At 29.5% G+C, this 23,819-nt stretch overlaps 1 protein-coding gene across 2 annotated transcripts; it reads left to right on the top strand.

The window, feature by feature from the left end:
• The first annotated feature begins 5,874 nt into the window (after nucleotides 1-5,874).
• LOC139857243 (taxadiene 5-alpha hydroxylase-like) lies at nucleotides 5,875-23,061 on the top strand. Of its 2 annotated transcripts, XM_071845980.1 has the most exons (4): nucleotides 5,875-6,417; nucleotides 9,320-9,391; nucleotides 20,649-21,096; nucleotides 22,397-23,061. In XM_071845980.1, the coding sequence occupies exons 1-4, from the start codon at nucleotides 5,920-5,922 to the stop codon at nucleotides 22,888-22,890; spliced, it is 1,512 nt and encodes a 503-aa protein (XP_071702081.1). In that variant the 5' UTR covers nucleotides 5,875-5,919; the 3' UTR covers nucleotides 22,891-23,061. The 2 variants fall into 2 exon arrangements, with proteins under 2 accessions (XP_071702081.1, XP_071702082.1); XM_071845981.1 differs by lacking the exon at nucleotides 9,320-9,391 and having other exon boundaries at nucleotides 5,877-6,417; nucleotides 22,397-23,060.
• The last annotated feature ends 758 nt before the right edge of the window (nucleotides 23,062-23,819 follow it).

The raw sequence follows: 23,819 nt of genomic DNA, 5'->3' as shown, positions 1-23,819 counted from the left end.
AGAAATAATAAAATATAAATGAATCATTAAAATTAAAATGTAAAATCACAATTAGAATAATTAAGTTACTGTTAATATATAAATATATATGTAGTTATAAAAGATATAAATATTAACTAATCAGTAAATGTCATCATATAATATAATGTTACATAAATAATAAATGATATTATATTAAATTACAATTTTGAATATAATTGATATGTTATCATCACTAATAATATTAATATTATTATAACTAATATTATTAGTATCATTAATAATATTATTATTACCATTTTTATTATTATTATCATTATTATTAATTAAGATTAAACTTAGTAAGATTATTATTATTAAGTATATGTGATATCATCATATTATTAATATTACTCTTATTATTATTATTATTATTATTATTATTATTATTATTATTATTATTATTATTATTATTATTATTATTATTATTATTATTATTATTATTATTATTAATATTATTATTATTATTTTGAGTATTATTAATATAATTATAATTATTAATTAATTGTATTATTTATATAAAATCATATCTCCACGAGTTAGTTTTAGAATCTGTTTCATGTACCATTATACTGTAATCAATTTGTCTTTGTCCCTAAATCTATTACATAAACGAATCAAATCACAATTCAAATCTGAATTACAAACAAAAGATGTACAATTCAGTTGCATATACACATCAACACTGTAATCAATTTTGTTTCTGTCTACAATCTGTTACCTTTATCAATCTATCAACTTCTATTTATCTTCTCATATATCTTTATCTATTCTATAATTCTATCTATGTAATCTTACAGATACAATTGCAGTAGAGTTATATGACCAAACCATCTTAATTCTCTCTCTATCTTCATTTCTTCTTCATGAAATCCAAAAACACCCCCACAAGCTATCAACTATCCATCTCCATCACCACGTTTTATTTATGTAATGAATTCTGTCGACAAATGCAAGAAGTTAAAATCTGTTTCAGGTTACTATCTATTTTATTTCTCTGTCTACTCGAAATATTCTGTCGATTCAATACATCAATTGTAACTGATGGATTGTTATCATTCTATATATACATATAGACATGAACACATTTGGGGACACACAATAACTCAAACAAACATATATGTACCGGTTTCTCTTTGAACCCAAACCTTCATCACCAACGACATCTTCTACAAACTGCAAATTGTTTCAAGATATTATTACTACAGCTGCTGCTATAATCTTTCTGTCTAAATCTACTTTGTCTCCTGTTTCTTGCTTCTATGTTAAAACAATCACCACTATAACTACAACCCGATACCCCATCACCATCTCCTGTCATCACCATAACCAACCTGCGTTTCTCTTTTCTGTTTCTTTTTCTTGGAGCACCATACCCTCGCCATCGTGATCCTTCACCATAACAAATTACCACCACCTTTATATATTTTATGTTATATTCAAAACCCACTGCCACCGCGATTTTCTTTTTCTGATTCTAATCAAACATCCACAACCAACCACAGTACAACTGCCATTGTTGTTTGTTTCTTCGATAGAAAACCCACTTGTATGCTACGTTGATACGGCCAAAGAAGAACAAGGAACAAGATCATCCCCCATCAATGAAAACCATCATCAATCGTTGTTGTTTTCTGTTTTCTTCGAACCCAACAAACGAACAACCCATCTAAACTGCTGCTGCTATGAGTATGTGTTCCTGTCCAGCTGCAACCGGGCCACCTTCATCATATTATTACTTTTCTGTGATCAACAAGTATTCAACCCAAAACTCCAATGCTATACACTATTGCACATCAATTTTTTTTTTTCTACTCAATCATAACAACCAAGAGTGATGAGCCGCTGTATTAGCTAGTGGAGAAGATATAAATATATAAGGCTTATCGTTTCCTTACCAAACTAAAATATAGGGGACAATTCAAATCAAAAGGGCCGACCAATATCATCTTTATAGGTTAGTGGGAAATTATTTATTCGGAAAAACCAAATACGAATCCCTAATGTGAAGTCCTGCTAGATATATGACGTGTGTGTGTGATGATGATTAGCCGAAAGAAAAAGTAACATGGTGACCAATCATCGATATTCTTTTTCTCTTCCTGGTTAGGTTCTAATTTGGGTCTACTTTTCCTTCTTTTCCCTTGGCCGACAACCCACTTGTATATTTTCATCTTCTGTTTAATGTATAAACCGAGAATCCATCTGTTTATCTATTGGGCCGAATATCTATTAGGTTGTTGGGACGAGAGCCTGTTTAGTTTTCTGTTGGGCTAAATAGGATATTGCCGATGAATATGATACGCGAGGTTGAATACAATATTGATAACGATAGAAAAATGTTGATGATGATTTATATACTGTAATATGAAGATACTTAGAAGGATGATTTACGTGGTGGAGGTATGAGGATTAAGAAGATAATGATGATTAGTTGATTAGATAATGATGATGCTAAGTGTTGAAGATGAAAACAGAAACGAAAAGGTTAAATAAATTATTTCTGTGATATAAATCAGAAAAGTGATGGGCAGTGGAATGGTAGAGGCTGTTGGGTTTAATCGAGAAGTCTCGGGTTCAAGCCTGGGCTGCGACACTATATTTTTAGCTATTTCCTAAAGTAGTATACTTATTATTCCTATTATTATTATTATTATTATTATTATTATTATTATTATTATTATTATTATTATTATTATTATTATTATTATTATTATTATTATTATTATTACAACTATATTATTATTATTATTGTTATTATTATTTTTACTACTAATATCATTATTATTATTATTACTAACATTACTAACTATAACTTTAGTTTTAAATGTATTTTGTATATAAAATATAACTATATTTTTATGATCATAAACTAAAAAGATAGATATCATAAGATAGATACAAATAGTAGATATATAAAAGTATATATAATAAGTATACTACTTTTACTAATAAATTACTTTTCGTTCATTTACGTTTTAATATAACTCGAATCTATTAAAATACTATCATATTAAAAACTATGAGTATTTAAAATAATAATACTAAGTATTATTCAAAAAATATTAATAAGGTATATAATATATTATTATGATAATTTAATAAAATATATATAAAATAAAAATATTTACGTAATTATTAATATTAAATTTAACATCACAAGTATATTACTAATATCAAAATATATATATTTATTTGAATATAATTATATGTGTTAATATACATACCTGATATAGGTTCGTGAATCCGAGGTCAACCCTGCATTATTCAGTTTCGTCGTATGAATATTTTTACTACAAAATATTGAAGAGTGAGTTCATTTGATTCCCTTTTACTCTTTATATTTTTGGGACTGAGAATACATGCGTTGTTTTTGCAACTGCTTTATTAAATGCTTTTGAAATATATTTTAAACTGCGAATACATGAAATGCTTTTAAAAATGTTTGACGAGATAGACACAAGCAAAACATTCCTCGAATGAATTATGTGGACATGATAATTGCCACCATTGAATTATGTGGACATGATAATTGTCACCATTGAATTATGTGGACATGATAATTGCCACCGTTGAATTATGTGGACATGATAATTGCCACCGTTGAATTATGTGGACATGATAATTGCCACCGTTGAATTATGTGGACATGATAATTGCCACTATTGAATTATGTGGACATGATAATTGCCACCAATTGATGTGAATGTTATGTATCGAGAGAATGATTTTTATACACAGGTTATGTGTATTAATTTTTGTGCACGAGATATGTATACGGTTACTAAGATTTATGAAAGATGATTTCGTACACGATAAAGGTGTACTGTATTTAAAAGATATCGCATGTACATTACAGGTGGGTATAGGATTCGGGCCGATTTGTACCATGCAGCATTTAAATCTTGTGGTCTATCAAAATGATGAATTTTATTGCTTTATGATAAACCTATGAACTCACCAACTTTTTGGTTGACACTTTAAAGCATGTTTATTCTCAGGTATGAAAGAAATCTTCCGTTGTGCATTTGCTCAATTTAAAGATAGTACATGGAGTCATTCATGACATATAGAGGTCAGAACCTCGCAATGGGACCATCTGTTGAAGACTTCGTCCAGCTGGATTAGGACGGGTCATTTCAATTAGAGTTAACGTTTCATAATTAACCCTAATTCTCTATTCATTATATTCGATTCTCCTTATTTGATTCATTGTTCTGATTAGAAGATTATTCACATCTTGTGTATAATCTTAGCAATTGTTCTCCTACGATCTTGATATTGTTACATATCAAAGTGATATTAGGTTTGCTATTATTGATTCAAAGATTTGATTTGGTTGTAAGTTGAAGAGAAGGCATTGTATTCATTATGTTGTTATTACAAGTGTGTGGTTACATATTTTTACACATTATTACCGAATACTGTATCGAAATATTCGGTTTAGTAACAGTAGGGTAAAAATAGGTACTATATATGTTTGGTACCGCAATATATAAAAAATCAAATAAAAGAATAAAGGTACTAATTATTGCAAAGATTCACAAAAAAAATACATAGTAATACATAATAATACTCTTTTTAACGGAACTTGATGGTGTTTTTTTTATACCATCACGCCATTGATCATGCCATAATGGAGCGTGATGGTTCAAAAAAATAAAAAGCTTGGCATGATGTCTTGCATCACGTACACAAGCGCTTTCGGGCGAAACTTCGAACCGTATTACAGGGATGCGAACTTTAAACCCTCTCGAAGGATAGGCGGGTCGGACCGGAGTCCTGAATACAAGTTGGTAAAACCTCCACGGGTCGGACCGGAGTCCTGTATTCTATTGTGTTTAGTTTGCAAAATTATTTCGTGGTTAACGATGATGTCGTTGAAGCGCAACTCGAGTCGAACTAAAAGGTATAACCTGTGGTTAACGATGATGTGCATCTCCGCGTTTCGCTATGGAATTGTCTGACATTTAAAAATTTAACGCAAAATCAAACGTGTATGAAAAGTACCCCAAACATTTAGCGTATTTTAAAAAGCGTCCGTTTTGCGTATAGTTAGTGACATTATGTTCCTAAAACTATTTCGAGTTTAACGATGGTGTCGAAAAAATCGAGTTATAAAAATTTAACGCAAAATCAACGTGTATGAAAAGTACTACAAATATTTAGCGTTTTTTAAAAAGCGTCCGTTTTGCGTATAGTTAGTGACATTGTGTTCCTAAAATTATTTCGAGTTCAACGATGGTATCGGAAAAATTTAACTTATTGCGAGCGAAAAGATATGACCCGTTGAATATTTGGGTGGAGTTTATTTAAGATTTTTTATGAAAATGGTTATTTGACATTTTACCACCCTGTTTGAGGGGTCGATTTGGATTTTTAAAAAAAGTGTGGGGGCTTTGTTGGTGAAATGAAATTTAGTTAAAATTAAAAAAAAATTGAAAAGTCAAAAATACCCCTAGTTACTATTAATAACTTTTGTCTATTAGATATATGTATAATAATTAATATAGTGGGCTCATGTTAATTTAAAGATGTGTGATGGTTGTGAGTGAAATGTGATAAGTTAGTGATGAGAAGAAAATATAAACGAAAGAATCATGTTGCACTAACGTGACAGAGTATTAATTTGAAGAAGTGCGTCATGGTTGAGATGTTCGAGTGTTTTTACTGAATTCTTCTATTGTGAATGGGGATAAAAAAGAAAAAGAAAAAAGAATAAGGAAAAAAAAAAAGTCAGAATAATACAACTGAACTAGATTAATAAATTGACCACAATCGACGGTTCTACATCACGATAGAAATTAATTGATTTTTTTTAAATAATCGGTCAAAGACTTTCATATTTTTGTATATATACAAGCTTTCTCTCCAGTAATCGGTGTTAGTTTCTAGCTAACGATGGATCTAAACGTTTTGTTGAGTATGCTGTTATCATTTTTAATTTCAGTTTTAATTGTTTATCGAGCTACGAAAAAGTCTCGAAAACTTCCTCCCGGTTCGTTGGGACTCCCCTTGATCGGCCAAAGTCTCGACTTCGTAAAGGCTTTGAAGGCGGGCCGGGTCGAAGATTGGTTCGATGAAAGAAAAGCTAAGCACGGACCAGTGTGGAAGGCCCGCCTTCTCGGATACCCGACAGTTGTATTATACGGTACAACTGCGAATAAGCTCATTTATACTGATGAAAGCAATGCATTCAGCACCAAATTGCCACCATCTATACGCAAAATAGTCGGTCCGAAAAATATAAAAGAGTTGAGCAGTGAGGATCATAAAAGAGTTAGGGCTGCTATGGTTTCGTTTTTAAAGCTAGATGTGTTGAAGCAATATGTTGTGAAAGTAGATGAAGAAATCCAAGACCACCTTCAATCTCATTGGCATGGTAAAAATGAAATCCAGGTAAATCAATATTATATGATTTATAATTTATGTTACAGTATAAGTTAAGAATATGATTGATGATGATAACTATATTCAAACATAATGTTTAAAGATATAGTTAACAAAATTAGATCGGCAGACACTTAATTCTGTGTTGCCTTTGGAAATTAAGAGAGGATCCACTTCAGTGCAAGAGGGGTTGCCCATCACCAATGACTTGAATCTATTAATGTAATATATTTGTATGTAGGTTTCAGACAAAAAAAAAAAAAAAAAAAAAAAAAAAAACCCTCTAAAAGAAGGGATAAAAGCTTTAGTTTTCTTTTAATGGAAAATGGATGGATGGATATGTAGAGTTGTGTGAAGACGAGAGAGAGCTGGTTAAGGATGAGAGCCGCCACATATATTTTTATGATAACTAGTATCGGTGGCCCAGCCAAATTACTCTTATTTACTCTCTTCGTTTCAAATCTATTATTCTAAAAAAAAAAGAAAAATACATACTTGAAAAAGTGAATGTTACTTGTATTTCTTTGCTCTCCTTCCAATTTTATCTCTTACTTTTTACTAATATATTTGATCTTATATATATAATATAGGAGTTGTAATCACTTACATCCATTAATTTGCTTGAAAACCAAGGGACCAATGAGAGCGCGACATGTGGCGCGAAAATCACATGTGATTGAAAAAAAATAAAAAATTTCAGAAAAAAAAAATTTGAAAATTTTTTTTTCGAATTTTTTTTTTCCGAATTTTTTTTCGGTTTTTTTTTTTAAAATCACATGTGATTCTGCATGTCAATCACATGTGATTGTAAACCCAATCACATGTGATTATGCATGTCAAATCCAATCACATGTGATTGTGCAGGTAAATCACATGTGATTGTAAAGAAAAATTCGAAGAAAAAAATTCGTAAAAAAAAATCGAAATTTAAAAAAAAAAGTTTTTAAAAAAAAAAATTTTGAATTTTTTTTTTTTCAATCACATGTGATTTACGTGCCACATGTTATGCTCTCATTGGTCCCTTGAATCTCAACTTAATTTATGGATTCAAATGAATATTCCTCTATAATATAGGGGGACAAAAAAAACTATATCAAAATGTTTTTTCTATTTATGGGACCAATGTATCCTTTATCTCTATTATTATTATTTTTTTTGTTTCTTTCCTGCTCCCAACTCGTGAACCTGTGTTGACATTTTCTCCATTTTTTATCAACCGATCTCTATTATTACAACATGATTATGTATAATTGCAAATCAAATAAAAAGGAAATCCAATGGGATTAAAGAGCACAACGATTTTTTTTTTTTTTCTTCTTCTCTGCACGCTCCAATTTTTTTTTCTCTTAATTCAATTTCGAATAAAGTTTCAAAATCTAAAAATGCAGAAAGGTTAGAAATCTTTCTTTGAATCTATCTGCAAAATCTCAACTCTCAAATCTTTATATCGATCTTGAATTTTGAAGTCAAAGTTTAGTTTAAAAAAAGTCAACAATTGTTCTTGAGACAAATTCGCGTTCGTGTATATGTTTCTGATCAAATTGACGATTCCAGTAGTTTTTATATATGTTTAGAAAACTATTTCGTGTTATAAACATTATCTATAATGTTATCTATTACGAAATCAATTTTTTTTTTGTTCCAAGAACCGACGCTGCAGTAGGCCTTTAGTATATTTTTTTTTATTTTAGAACCCAAATTATTTTTTTTCTGTAATGTTTTGAAGCTTTAAAGGGAACCCCGATTTTGTTTTTGTTTTTTTTGTTATTGATGTTTTGTTGAATCCATGAGACTTGTGGAGAAGAAGAGGAATAGAAAAAAAACATTTTATATATAAAATTTAAATTCGATATTAGTACAGAGAATCAGAATTGGTGGGATGGTCGAGAGTGTTTGCGTGTGAGCATGTGGTCACGAGATCGAGTCCAGAGGACGGCAGTTTCTTTTTTTTTTTGAAACTCTTTTCATGTGAGGTAGTTTTCTTTTCTAATTTTATTATTGTTATTATATATTAATTATTATTAGTATTATTATTATTATTGTGATTGTTTTGATTGTTATTGTTATTGTTATTATTAGTATCATACTTGTTATCATATTTGAAAGTATTATAGACATTACTATTATTATTATGATAGGTATTAATAATATTATTATTAGTAATAAACTTATCATTTTAGTATTTTATCATCATTAGGATTATGATTATGATTATCATTATTATTATTATGAAGGAAATAAAAATATATTATTATCATCAATATTAGAATTTGTACCGGTTTATAAATAATAGTATCATCAGTACATTTACAATTAATAATATCATATTTATCAGTATCATCATTAATATTTACTAGTATTATTATGATTATCATTTATCATTTTATAAATATTAGAACCCTTATTATTAACATAAGTATGGTATTAGTATTAATATTATTTTAGAGTTATTATTATTAGTATCATTAACAGTTATCATTTTCATTTTTTTTGCTATTAGTATTATCATTATTAATAAAATTATTATTATTATTAGTAAATCATTATTATCTAAATTATTATTTTAACAAATAAATCTTTTGTACACTATATATATACTTATGGTATATACTAGGATTGTATTAATAATTCACATAACAAACTAATAAAATTTCATAAATACAATACTAACCACAAATATATGTATATAAATATATTAATGTCACTATTTATATAAACGTAAATCATTATAGATATATATACATAAAATCGATATATATATAAAATATAACTTAAAATATAATATAAGTATACGTTTTAAAATAAAGGTTAGAATAAATTCTACAAAACTATAATATATAAATAATACATATTAATAAATGAAATTTTGTAACTTACATTATACGTATTAATATATACACAATTGATATAGGTTCGTGAATCCGAGGCCAACCCTGCATTGTTCAATGACGTCATATGTATTTTTACTACAAAATACAGTATCGTGAGTTTCATTTGCCTTTTTACCCTTTATATTTTTGGGCTGAGAATACATGCGCAACTTTTATAACTGTTTTACGAAATTGACACAAGTACGTGAAACTACATTCTATGGTTGGATTATCGAAGTCGAATATGCCCCTTTTTATTAAGTCTGGTAATCTAAGAATTAGGGAACAGACACCCTAATTGACGCGAATCCTAAAGATAGATCTATCGGGCCCAACAAGCCCCATCCAAAGTACCGGATGTTTTAGTACTTCGAAATTTATATCATGTCCGAAGGAGGATCCCGGAATGATGGGGATATTCTTATATATACATATTGTTAATGTCGGTTACCAGGTGTTCAATCCATATGAATGATATTTTTGTCTCTATGCATGGGACGTATGTTTATGAGAAATGGAAATCTGAAATCTTGTGGTCTATTAAAATGATGGAAACGATTGTTTAAGTTAAACTAATGAACTCACCAACCTTTTGGTTGACACTTTAAAGCATGTTTATTCTCAGGTACGAAAGAAATCTTCCGCTGTGTATTTGCTCATTTTATAGATATTACTTGGAGTCATTCATGGCATATTTCAAAAGACGTTGCATTCGAGTCGTCGAGTTCATCAAGATTATTATCAAGTCAATTATAGTTGGATATATTATGAAATGGTATGCATGCCTGTCAACTTTCGATGTAATGAAAGTTTGTCTTTTCAAAAACGAATGCAATGTTTGTAAAATGTATCATATAGAGGTCAAGTACCTCGCGATGTAATCAACTGTTGTGAATCGTTTATAATCGATATGGACTTCGTCCGGATGGATTAGGACGGGTCTTCACAGTTGGTATCAGAGCGGTGGTCTTAGCGAACCAGGTTTTGCATTAGTGAGTCTAACTGATAGTCGTTAGAATGCATTAATGAGTCTGGACTTCGACCGTGTTTGCATGTCAAAAGTTTTGCTTATCATTTAGTATCGAAAAATTATTTGCTTATCATCCTTAAAGTCTAAGACACGTCTTACTGCCTTTATTGCATAGACAGTGTATAGTTAAATTCATATCTTAGCGTATCTTTTATTGTTACCTTTGCCTGACAGCTTCCGTAGATTCCTCCGTAGCTTATGGGATTTTAGTATTATATATGCATATGTAAATTATGTATTGCAGGGTACTAATCTACATCCTATAATCTATTTCTTATCGAAAATCCTTCATCTGATCGTACGAGATGAATCCCTCAACCAGTTCGAGTCCATCAGATTTCGATAGCTATTTCGATAGTTATTCCGACAGCTATTTCGATATGGATTTCAACTCGAGCTCCGAAAGCAGAGTAACCGGAATGAATCGATCAATTAGCCATCATCTATTCTGAATGAATTGGAGATGGGTTCGTAGTCGACTTAATCAATGGAAACGCGAAGAAGGCGATCATTTCCACTAACCAAATTCACCTCTTGACAATGAACCTAAAACGTTTACCGGCGAACCTGTTCGAGACACCATTTTCTCTCTCATTTCCAAAGTATCTCATCACGATCATATACTATCTCAGATTCTAAACCTCATTCATCCGCTCGTCCGAACCGACAATCATCCCGGTGTAATAGAAGAAGTTAACGAACTTCGCGCATAAGTTGTAGTCTTGGAAAATATGGTGCAAAACGTACCAGCTTCATCCAAATCACCGGCACCAACAGTACCACCAACAACCCAAATTTCAATATCACATGCCTCAACATCTCAATCTATACCTCGAGTATAATCATCATTCTACATGACATTCTACATCAGTTATCTTCGTTCGACATGGTGATTATGTAATCTCTAATGTTTTAGAGATTATTTATTCTAGTTCCAACTGAAAACTAAATGAGTTTAATATCATGTTAACTCATTAAATTCATGATTACATTTGAAGAAAATATATATGTATATATGTTTTCATAAAGATTGTAATTAAAAATTCTTTTGTACAAACTGTTAATAATAAAAATATTTTAACGGGTAGGTAATACCCGAGGAATATTTAAATTTCACATTAATAAGTTACACTGTATATTCTTCGAATCTGATTCAACAGTTATTCACTATCCTATTTACAACCACCGGGATACTTATCCATTCACCAAAGAATAACTATTTTCATTCAAATTCAATTTCATATTTGAATTTTGACATATCAGAATCCAACAAGTGGCATAATGAAGAAATAATGGACACAATAAAAATTGATTAGAAACAGACTAAATAACAATATTAAATTTTATTAAGAAACCACGCTAACAAAATCCTAGCTAACTGTTTCTAGCTAACTGTTAATTCCGTATTACATTTTATTTATCGCAATTTATTTATCGCAATTTATATTCTCGCAATTTTATTTATTGTCATTTAATTTCTGTTATTTACTTTACGCACTTTATTTATCGTCATTTAATTTCTGTTATTTATTTTACGCACTTTAAATATCGGGACACGTATACAAGGTTTTGACATATCATATCGACACATCTATATATATTATTTGGAATCACCATAGACACTCTATATGCAGTAATGATCGAGTTCTCTATACAGGGTTGAGGTTGATTCTATAATAATATATATACTTTGAGTTGTGATCGAGTCTGAGACATGTACACGGGTCACGATACGTATTAATTAATTCAAATATTATATATTAAACTATATATGAATGATTGCACTGTCAACTGTGGACTATCGACTGTGGACTAATAATATTGGACAATTAAAATGAATTAAAATATTGAATATAACATATGAAACTAAACAATTCTTCAAGTTTGCCACTTGATTTCGTCTTAAACCTCATTTGTATCTTCACGATTACATTCTGCGTTCAAACCTTTCATGATTCTTGAAAACACCTCAATCGATAGGATGAATCAACCGCACTTCATCTACGGAAGGAAAGATTTATGCATATAGTTATGCACCTGAGAAACTCTCGGCAATTGAGTAAAAGTTCAACACATAGCCGCGTCAGATCCTTTGGCATTTATTAACAAAAACAACTTTGCGATCCCTTTTCAAAATTAGCCAATTTTGTCACAGCTCCAACAAGTCAACTTCGACTTTTCGTACGAAACAACCTTATTATAACGTTTATATATACGCGTGCTCTTTTATTGTTACCAGGTAACCTTTCATATTCCATCATATTACCATCAGCGTTTAATCATCTAAAAACACAATTCTCCTGAAACCACCTCGGATTAATAACCGATGATTCAGATATCATAGCATTAAATGCAGAGGAAACGGAAAAATGGTAGATGGTCTAAACGGACAAAAGTTTGATGATAAAGAAAGGAGTGTTAGGAACGCTCGATAGAAAATTGGGTATTGAAAAACATATTGAGTTACCCATGAAGGAGACCAAGGACAAATACAAGGACCAAATCCTATATTCAAAGGATTCAGGTAATTCTGGATCCGTTGAAATCTTTAGAGAATATCTTGCTCCGAAGTCATGTTAAAATCTTGCGGAAAATCTTTCTCCATCAACCGTCGAACTTAGAAATTCCAAAATATCATCATCAATATCTTTGATATTTCTGAGGATATTTTCATAAATATTCTCGTCCGAAATTATATACCTCTTCGTGCTTCCTGTGTATCAATATATTGGAAACATTCAATAGAAAATATAGTACCGAAAAGCAGATTATGCGAAACTATGAAGAAAGCCGTGGATAAATCACAAAGAATAAGTTTGACTTCAAAGAATCCAAATAATTCAATGTCTGCTAAAGTCTATAGTGAATAACTTGCTCCTTACTCTAAACCCTTGCAGACAATAGTTTCTATCATCCTCTGATCTTAGATATTCTGAGATATTATCGTACCTTTCATTATAAATATCCTCCATATTTCTGGAGATATTTTTATAACTATTCTTATCTGAAATCATTAATCTTTTCGTGCTATCAGTATTACATCATATAGAAACTATAGTTTCTATATTCTGTAAATTTTCAAGCTTAAAATATGAATGTTATTGTAGTAATGATGGGAACTGATGCATGAGTTAGTATAATATAATGACACTTGATCAACGTGATTATATTACAGTAAGTCATGCTGAGTTTCTAAATGAAACGTGATGATTCACAGATCATAACGTCATCATGTGCCATGTTACATAACTCTTTCATCCTACTTAACTCCGTAACAAATCAAGAAAATGTATTCTTGATGGTTCTATCTTCCGTGATGTTGATAAATTTGAAAATCAAATCGTGCTATCACGTTCCTTCATGCTTAGAACATTATAATCATTCGAAACTCTATATCTATAAATTCTGGACCATTATTCGCTTGACTTGAAGTCGGGAAGAGAAAACAAAAGCATAGAGCTTTGAAATATAAGGGAGAATATAAAGTCCGATAACAACACATAAATTACAAACCGTGTATATCAATGTTTATCGCAACATAAAGACACGGGAGAATTAAAAACATTATAATCCCGAGGGCGAAGTAGAAGAAAGCAGATTCCTCTGGTGGAAGTTGGAAAAGGAGAATGATTGTTGCGATAGTAAGGATGAGGACAAGGATCAGAACTGGATTAATCATTTTCAGAATCTTTTGGATGTATGAACTAAGAAAGAAAGTATAAGAATGGTGAGAATAATGGAAAGGAAGAGCTTAATTTATACTGGAAATATCAGACGTAGTAATCGGGGCAGATCACTGTATTTAATTAAAGAGATCTTAATTTCCATAAATCCCGAAGAATCAGATTTTATAGATCTTCAAGATTTTCTTTAAATCCCTTAAATTCCGGAATTCAACCAAGGCAATGTCAAAAGTTAAGACGCGCCTTATTTTCTAAATTCAAACCTGACTACGTCAAAAGTTAAAAACAAATCTTTGTTTCTCATTTCATCCTTTTGTGAATAGCTTCATTTGCACTCTTCGAATAATCGAATTATTTTTATCCATATTACTCAATGATGATAAAACTCAAGTTATCAACTCATATTCGTCAGGAAAACATATTTATTGTTAGCTATGACGACCTCACTCAAATTTCGGGACGAAATTTCTTTAACGGGTAGGTACTGTGATGACCCGGGAATTTTCGACCAAATTTAAACATAATCTTATATGATTCGACTCGATAAGCAAAGTCTATTAAACCAAGTCTCATTATGTTTGAACTATTTCATGATAACATTTGACCTTTAACTATTTCCGACGATTCACGAACCTTTAATTGTAACTAAGAATGTAAATATAAATAATTATATATAAAACTAATTATATTAGTATTAATGAACTATTAAGTAATTTTGTTATTATAAAAGATAACATTTAATAACTAAAGATTTTCATTTTGAATATATATAGTATATTGTATATAAATGATTCAAACATATTTTACCAACGTTATCAAAATATTAAATGTACAATGTTATACTTTGTAGTTAATTGTTTAATATACATAATTAATCATCTACTCAACATTTAAAACATGATTTTATATATATGGTAGTATACATATATACATAAATATAACTATATATATATGATTTTATACATAATTATTATATTATGTATATGTAGAAATTTATAATATATCTATGATGAAATAATGTACTATTTTAATAAATATATATAATACTTACATATATAAAAAATTTATATTTTTCATAATTACATACATAAGTATAATATAATTAGTATGTAAATAAATATTATAATATATTTATATTAAAATGCATAAATATATAATATTCAGTATATGTTACAATACATATTACATAATTATTAAATATTACATAATAATAGATGATATTAATAAATTAAATTTAAATACAAATATAGTTGTTGTAGTAATGTTATTTGTATCGTCAAATATCAATATTTGTATTCATAATATCACTTTATATCATATAAAGATGAAATTGGATGTATAAATTAGATTATTATTACTAATATTATTATTATCGATAAAATATTAATATTATCATAATTAGTATGGTATTATTATTATTATTATTATTATATTATTATTATCATTTTTACAATTATTATTATCATTAATATTATATTTATCATTATTATTAATTTTATTAATATTATTAGATATTAATAGTATTGTTATTATATATTATTATTATTAATTAAAAAAAAACAGTAGGGATCTATATTATACGCGTGACCTCTGTATCCTTTATCTCTATTATTATTATTTTTTTTGTTTCTTTCCTGCTCCCAACTCGTGAACCTGTGTTGACATTTTCTCCATTTTTTATCAACCGATCTCTATTATTACAACATGATTATGTATAATTGCAAATCAAATAAAAAGGAAATCCAATGGGATTAAAGAGCACAGCGATATTTTTTTTTTCTTCTTCTCTGCACGTTCCAATTTTTTTTTTCTCTTAATTCAATTTCGAATAAAGTTTCAAAATCTAAAAATGCAGAAAGGTTAGAAATCTTTCTTTGAATCTATTTGCAAAATCTCAACTCTCAAATCTTTATATCGATCTTGAATTTTGAAGTCAAAGTTTAGTTTAAAAAAAGTCAACAATTGTTCTTGAGACAAATTCGCGTTCGTGTATATGTTTCTGATCAAATTGACGATTCCAGTAGTTTTTATACATGTTTAGAAAACTATTTCGTGTTATAAACATTATCTATAATGTTATCTATTACGAAATCAATTTTTTTTGTTTTGTTCCAAGAACCGACGCTGCAGTAGGCCTTTAGTATTTTTTTTTTATTATTTTAGAACCCAAATTATTATTTTTTCTGTAATGTTTTGAAGCTTTAAAGGGAACCCCGATTTTTTTTTTTTTTTTGGTTATTGATGTTTTGTTGAATCCATGAGACTTGTGGAGAAGAAGAGGAATAGAAGAAAAACAGTTTATATATAAAATTTAAATTCGATATTAGTACAGAGAATCAGAATTGGTGGGATGGTCGAGAGTGTTTGCGTGTGAGCATGTGGTCACGAGATCGAGTCCAGAGGACGGTAGTTTCTTTTTTTTTTTTTGAAACTCTTTTCATGTGAGGTAGTTTTCTTTTCTAATTTTATTATTGTTATTATATATTAATTATTATTAGTATTATTATTATTATTGTGATTGTTTTGATTGTTATTGTTATTGTTATTATTAGTATCATACTTGTTATCATATTTGAAAGTATTATAGACATTACTATTATTATTATGATAGGTATTAATAATATTATTATTAGTAATAAACTTATCATTTTAGTATTTTATCATCATTAGGATTATGATTATGATTATCATTATTATTATTATGAAGGAAATAAAAATATATTATTATCATCAATATTAGAATTTGTACCGGTTTATAAATAATAGTATCATCAGTACATTTACAATTAATAATATCATATTTATCAGTATCATCATTAATATTTACTAGTATTATTATGATTATCATTTATCATTTTATAAATATTAGAACCCTTATTATTAACATAAGTATGGTATTAGTATTAATATTATTTTAGAGTTATTATTATTAGTATCATTAACAGTTATCATTTTCATTTTTTTTACTATTAGTATTATCATTATTAATAAAATTATTATTATTATTAGTAAATCATTATTATCTAAATTATTATTTTAACAAATAAATCTTTTGTACACTATATATATACTTATGGTATATACTAGGATTGTATTAATAATTCACATAACAAACTAATAAAATTTCATAAATACAATACTAACCACAAATATATGTATATAAATATATTAATGTCACTATTTATATAAACGTAAATCATTATAGATATATATACATAAAATAGATATATATATATATATATATATATATATATATATATATATATATATATATAAATATAACTTAAAATATAATATAAGTATACGTTTTAAAATAAAGGTTAGAATAAATTCTACAAAACTATAATATATAAATAATACATATTAATAAATGAAATTTTGTAACTTACATTATACGTATTAATATATACACAATTGATATAGGTTCGTGAATCCGAGGCCAACCCTGCATTGTTCAATGACGTCATATGTATTTTTACTACAAAATACAGTATCGTGAGTTTCATTTGTCTTTTTACCCTTTATATTTTTGGGCTGAGAATACATGCGCAACTTTTATAACTGTTTTACGAAATTGACACAAGTACGTGAAACTACATTCTATGGTTGGATTATCGAAGTCGAATATGCCCCTTTTTATTAAGTCTGGTAATCTAAGAATTAGGGAACAGACACCCTAATTGACGCGAATCCTAAAGATAGATCTATCGGGCCCAACAAGCCCCATCCAAAGTACCGGATGTTTTAGTACTTCGAAATTTATATCATGTCCGAAGGAGGATCCCGGAATGATGGGGATATTCTTATATATGCATATTGTTAATGTCGGTTACCAGGTGTTCAATCCATATGAATGATATTTTTGTCTCTATGCATGGGACGTATGTTTATGAGAAATGGAAATCTGAAATCTTGTGGTCTATTAAAATGATGGAAACGATTGTTTAAGTTAAACTAATGAACTCACCAACCTTTTGGTTGACACTTTAAAGCATGTTTATTCTCAGGTACGAAAGAAATCTTCCGCTGTGTATTTGCTCATTTTATAGATATTACTTGGAGTCCTTCATGGCATATTTCAAAAGACGTTGCATTCGAGTCGTCGAGTTCATCAAGATTATTATCATCAACTTTCGATGTAATGAAAGTTTGTCTTTTCAAAAACGAATGCAATGTTTGTAAAATGTATCATATAGAGGTCAAGTACCTCGCGATGTAATCAACTGTTGTGAATCGTTTATAATCGATATGGACTTCGTCCGGATGGATTAAGACGGGTCTTCACATTTAAGACATATCAAAAATAAATAATGAATAATAAATATGGGATTGTGAGAGTAATTTTGTATTAACGACATTTATTAATGTTACAGTTGGAAAAATTCAAAATATTATCTAAATCAAATATTGTAGATGCTTTGCCGCGAAGCAAGAAAATCATTTACAACTTTAAAATTGTTTGTGCATTTTAAAATATTATTTACAAATGTTATGAATTATATTTTTTGTTTACTCCGTATCTATAGTTTCTATTTAAATGCTATAATGATGATGTCTTATTAAGTTAATTTCTTTGTTAAAAGAAAATTAAAATCAAAAGAAAAAAATATAAGCATGGTGGGTGATGTCATTAATCTAAATAATTTTAAATTAAAATTAAATTTTATTAATTAATTATTATTATTAAATCTTATTAATAATTATTTAATTATTAAAATTAAATAATTTTGAATAATTTTAGTTAATTATTTTGTATTGAGTACGAGAGGGTATAAAAACTAGGTAGAAGGAAATCAATTTTAAATTTATATTTTAATTTATACTTTTAAAATAAAATGACAATCAATATTATCTCTTATGATTGAATGTGGATTTTTTAATATGCATTTTAGGTGTTTGATGAAATGTTCAGCAGACGAGTTTCTTGGTCGGACTCTGTGGTTCTACGGGTCATTAAACTAAATAACTTTAGCATTGTTTACTTAATACCTAAAACATATCATTAAACTGTTTCGTTTAAACAAACTCGTAATTTCACGGGTTATTTCACTAGTAAGATATGCATATTCTTAGTAGTTACAAAATATTTTTAAAAAATAGTTACTTTTAGTTTGCATGCTAATGAATTTGTGTTGTATTTATGTTCTTTATGTTTACATTTATTATATTAATATATTTATTTGTATCTTTATATTTATGTTTATGCTATAAAGATAAAATACTTACTACAACATATTATATGTAATATCAAGACCAAAAAACCTATAATGTTATGACTTTAATGAAGAGTTGGTGGGAGCAGGTGGGAATAAGTGAGGAAACGGGTCGGGTGGAGGGCTAGTGTAACCCATTTTTTTAGCCAATCAAATTTCTCCATTTAATTTATTTAATGGGGTTGATTTACTTAAATTAGAATAATGGATAATATTACACATTTATTTAAATCTTTATATGTAATATGTATTTAAGTGTTCATATTAGTCCCTTTGATTTTAGTACATTTACTGAGTTAAACTTAAACTCAATCCATTTACTTTTAGGTTCATTTCAATTTATTAACTTTGTATTAATGTTATATTGATTTTAACATAAAAATAAATATCTTGATCACAATGCTATTTAAAACGTATTTGTGTTCAAGAGTTTATAATTTTTTTTGATGTTGATCGATAACTTTAATCACACTTTGATTATAATGTCCTGATCGTGGCTAAACACAGACAATTGAATAGTACGAAAGAACCCAACTAGGTTTCTTTTTTTTATTTCACGTAAATATCAAAATAACAACTGAGTTCCACTCATAACAAACAGGAATATAAAAGTTGGAAACAAACGTAACAAACTGCTAAACAATAGTTTATTCAAATGTGGATAACATTGACTAAACACCAATTCCTGCGGCTAACAATAACCATCCAGCAGCAATCTTATCTCTTGCGTCCAGGCCCAACACAATCCATTCCAAAACCCAAGTAATCGTGCAGCCCAATCTCTGATAGCCCAGCTCGTGTGGATGGGCCTGCTTCTGCATCAGATTATGTTTTAGGTTATTTCTATGACTCATTTTTTTAGACTACTTTTTTGTCCCCATCAACTAGAAATTCTAGATCCGCCATATTTGGCTACCCACTAAATTCATCATGTAAAAGTCGGATGTCTATGAAACACGTACACCGAATACACCATGAGTGATAGATCGATAACTTCAAATCCTGAAAGTTAAGAGAGTTGTAATTTCCAAACGTAGGGGTCGAACCTTCGTCTATTTTGATAAAGGCTTCCAAACATGAAGCCTCAGCAGTAATGAATATCACTGAGTTATTAACTCGTTGCTTTTTAAATATATAGTTAGTAATTAGTTAGTTTAGACGTTCCATTCCATTCAAATATATGGAAATAAAGTTGTCAACAAATACATCTTAGGATTTGAACATTAATGGTTTAATTATTCTTGAAGATATGTTTGACTTTCTCGGCAAATTCAAGATAGCCTCATGCTTGTGGTACCGATATCTTCAAAAGAAGATATTTTAAACTCACTGACAACATATCTTAGGGTGGTAAGAGAAACGTTCAAAATGATCACGTGATACCCCACTTAGATCACGTGCATATGAGTTTAAAAATGCATATAAAAAAATCTTTTTTCTATAGGTGCGTGCCCTAGCGAAGAAGTTAACCTTCAACATGATTTGCTCTCTTCTATTTGGTATCGAAAGAGGACACAAAAGGGAGCGATTGTTACCACTTTTTCAAGATATGATGAAAAGTTTGGTTTCACTTCCGATCGATGTTCCCTTTACTCAATTTAGTCGAGGACTTCGATCAAGAAAGAAACTAGTAACTATCCTACTAGGTCTTGTAAAAGAGAAAAGAGAAGCACTCAAAGAAAAAAATCAAGGAGATAATCTTCCTAAGGATCTCATCACATCTTTGCTCACTATTCACGATGATACTAGATCGAAAGAGTTGTCTAATGAGGAGATCATTGACACCATCATCGTTGTAATGATAGGCGGATATGATACAACAGCTACACTATTAACATTCTTGATCAGAATTATGGCTAATGATGAACTTATCTATTCTAAGATAGTTCAAGGTAAGATATTATTTTATCTCTTAGCTATGCAACTTTTTAATAGTCACATTAATAAATTGCAAAACTTACTTATGTGAAAAAAGTGCTGTAGGTGAATAAACAGCATTTTGTATTAGCTTGATGCACACAACATTTAAAAAGTTAGCTACAAACATTTATCTTTATATTTTTAAATGTATGTACTCTAAACACCATTAGCAAGGTTGTAAAAGTCGTGAGTCGGGGACGCGTCGGTTGAGACCTAAAAAGGTCGCCTCGGCCGAGTTGGTGACGCATCAGTTGTTGACCAACGTTGACTTTATTAATAATTTCTTAAATATATATTTATATATGTATAAAATAGTTGATTTTGTACCATAAATTTCTTAAATAAGAACTTGAATTTAAATACAATCAAACTTCAAACTCAATTAATGTTACCAAGTACATAATCAGTAAGGACACGGATAAAAAAGCGGCCAAAAAAATGAAAACAAACCCTAATTTTAAAATATATCGCATCTTGACGAAAATTTGACTGATTTTGACCGTTTTTGACCAACTTTGACCGTCTTTGACAGACTTTGACCGAACTTTTAGCTTTGACCGAACTTTTAGCTTTGACCGTCTTTTGAGTCGTTTTCTGAAAAAACGGGACGGAGAACCTAAAAAAACGACGCGTCGGCCGACTTTTACAACACTCACCATTAGTCATGCTATTCACAGTACATGAATCATGCTACTGTTCACAGTTGCACTGCTGTAATCATATTATATTATATATAAAATACTAAAAGTCATGAGTCACGCTACTGACCACATTGACATAGCTGTAATTATCCATCCCTTTAGGGTTAAATCAGTCATTTTGCTTCCTTTTTGGGAACTTTTTTTATTATTATTATTTTCCAAACTTTTTTACTTCATTTTTCATTCTTTTATTTTTCTGAAACATTTAATTAACCGACCCACCATTATCCGATCAAAACCACCTCACACCCGACCGTTAACCGTTTTTTAAACGTTAAGTTGACCGACCGACCAAAATCATCCGCAACCGACCGTTAACCATTTTTTAAGCGTTCAGTTGATCGACCGGTAACCGACCAAAACCACCCCGTAGTGAAGTACGGGATTTTTTTATCCTCGTAAATAGCGATACACACTGTAACATTTTTTCTGTTTATTTCTGCACATTATCAATTTGCAGCCCTAGTCCAATTGCAAACATTCAGATTGAGTTATTTTACCATTATTCATTATTAGTTTTTACAATCTCGATATAACTTGTCCATTTAATTTGAGTATTGATTGATTGCAGAACAAGCAGAAATTTCTAAAACTAAAGCACCTGGAGAAGCTCTGACATGGGCAGACTTAATAAAAATGAAGTACACATGGTTAGTAGCATCTGAGGCGCTTCGAATAAATCCACCTGGAAATTTAATCTTTCGACGAACTACCAAAGATATCGATTTTGGAGGTTATGTAATTCCTAAAGGATGGCAGGTGATATTGTCTCCACACATGACACAAATGGATGATACCATTTTTCCAAACCCGACCATGTTTGACCCAACCCGTTTTGACACACACGCACAGTCACGACCACCTTACAGTTTTGTGGCGTTTGGAGCTGGGCCAAGGATATGTCCTGGTATGGAGTTTGCGAAAATGGAAACGTTAGCAATGATTCATCATTTGGTAACACAATTCAAGTGGGAGCTTGTTAATAAAGAAGAGTCTTTCATACCATTACATTTTTTTAATCAAGATCAGGATATGTTAGTTCGGATTAAACCCTTGAGTAATTAAAACTATGGTTTGTCTGAAGGATGTATGTTGCAATCAGTTCAAGTCTTGAGCTTGTAGCAAAATGTATTGGACTCGATTATTAATGGACCCATTGATTGGGTTTAGTATGTGTTGTAGACAGTATGTTCGTATCCTTTTTATTAATAAAAGAAGCTGTTACGAAGTGTTTCACAAATAGGTAGTGATTTTTACATTACGAGATTGGAAACATCTTCGAACGGTTGCACCGTTGCACACCCATTTTGTACGTTATCTCAACCCATTTCATTTTCTATAATTCATGTTTTTAACCTACCGTTTCAATAAGATTTCAAATTATAATGTGTAATCAATTTCCATTAATACAGCACATCGATTTAGAGTTTTTAGTTTTGATAATATCCGATCGTAATGAAGGGGCGAGACAAGGTTGAAAAAGATGTGAGACAGAGACGGGTAGGTCAGGACTCTAAAAGGTCAGAAGTCGAAAAAAGAGTTGAGACGGCTCGGGGATTTACAAATAAGATAATGTACAGTTTGATTAGCGGTATGGAGAAGCACCATCTGATTTTGAGATCATGGGTTCAAATTCAGTATAAGACAATTATTCGTGTAAAATTATATATAATGTGTGAGTTTGCCATTTAGAAAGAAAAAAAAAAAATGTGAGTTTAAGAGGTCGTTGGTTTGTTTTGATGGTTGTTGATTCTAGTACATATTTTTGATTAATTTATTCAGGGGATATTTATCCATCAAGAAAATAAAAAAGCAAAGATTTAAGTGGAAAGATGGATAAACTAACACTATACGTCTAGTCAAATTGTACAACTTGGTTGAGTAAGACTTCAAGAGCACTCCTTGAATAAAAATACTTCACAAAAACAATTGGAATTCTTGATTAGAGAATAGAAATAGTGATATTTCTTTGAAGTTTGAATAGCGATACTGTG

The sequence above is a fragment of the Rutidosis leptorrhynchoides genome, chromosome 7 (assembly GCF_046630445.1).
Source record: "Rutidosis leptorrhynchoides isolate AG116_Rl617_1_P2 chromosome 7, CSIRO_AGI_Rlap_v1, whole genome shotgun sequence".
Lineage (NCBI taxonomy): Eukaryota > Viridiplantae > Streptophyta > Magnoliopsida > Asterales > Asteraceae > Rutidosis > Rutidosis leptorrhynchoides.
This window is presented reverse-complemented; position numbering and strand designations above follow the sequence as displayed.

Coding starts and splice junctions, on each gene's coding strand:
- LOC139857243 (XM_071845980.1), top strand. CDS start 5,920: ATGGATCTAAACGTTTTGTTGAGTATGCTGTTATCATTTTTAATTTCA. Junction 6,418..9,319: donor ATGGTAAAAATGAAATCCAG/GTAAATCAATAT, acceptor CAATTGATATAG/GTTCGTGAATCCGAGGCCAA. Junction 9,392..20,648: donor TTACTACAAAATACAGTATC/GTGAGTTTCATT, acceptor TTTTTTCTATAG/GTGCGTGCCCTAGCGAAGAA.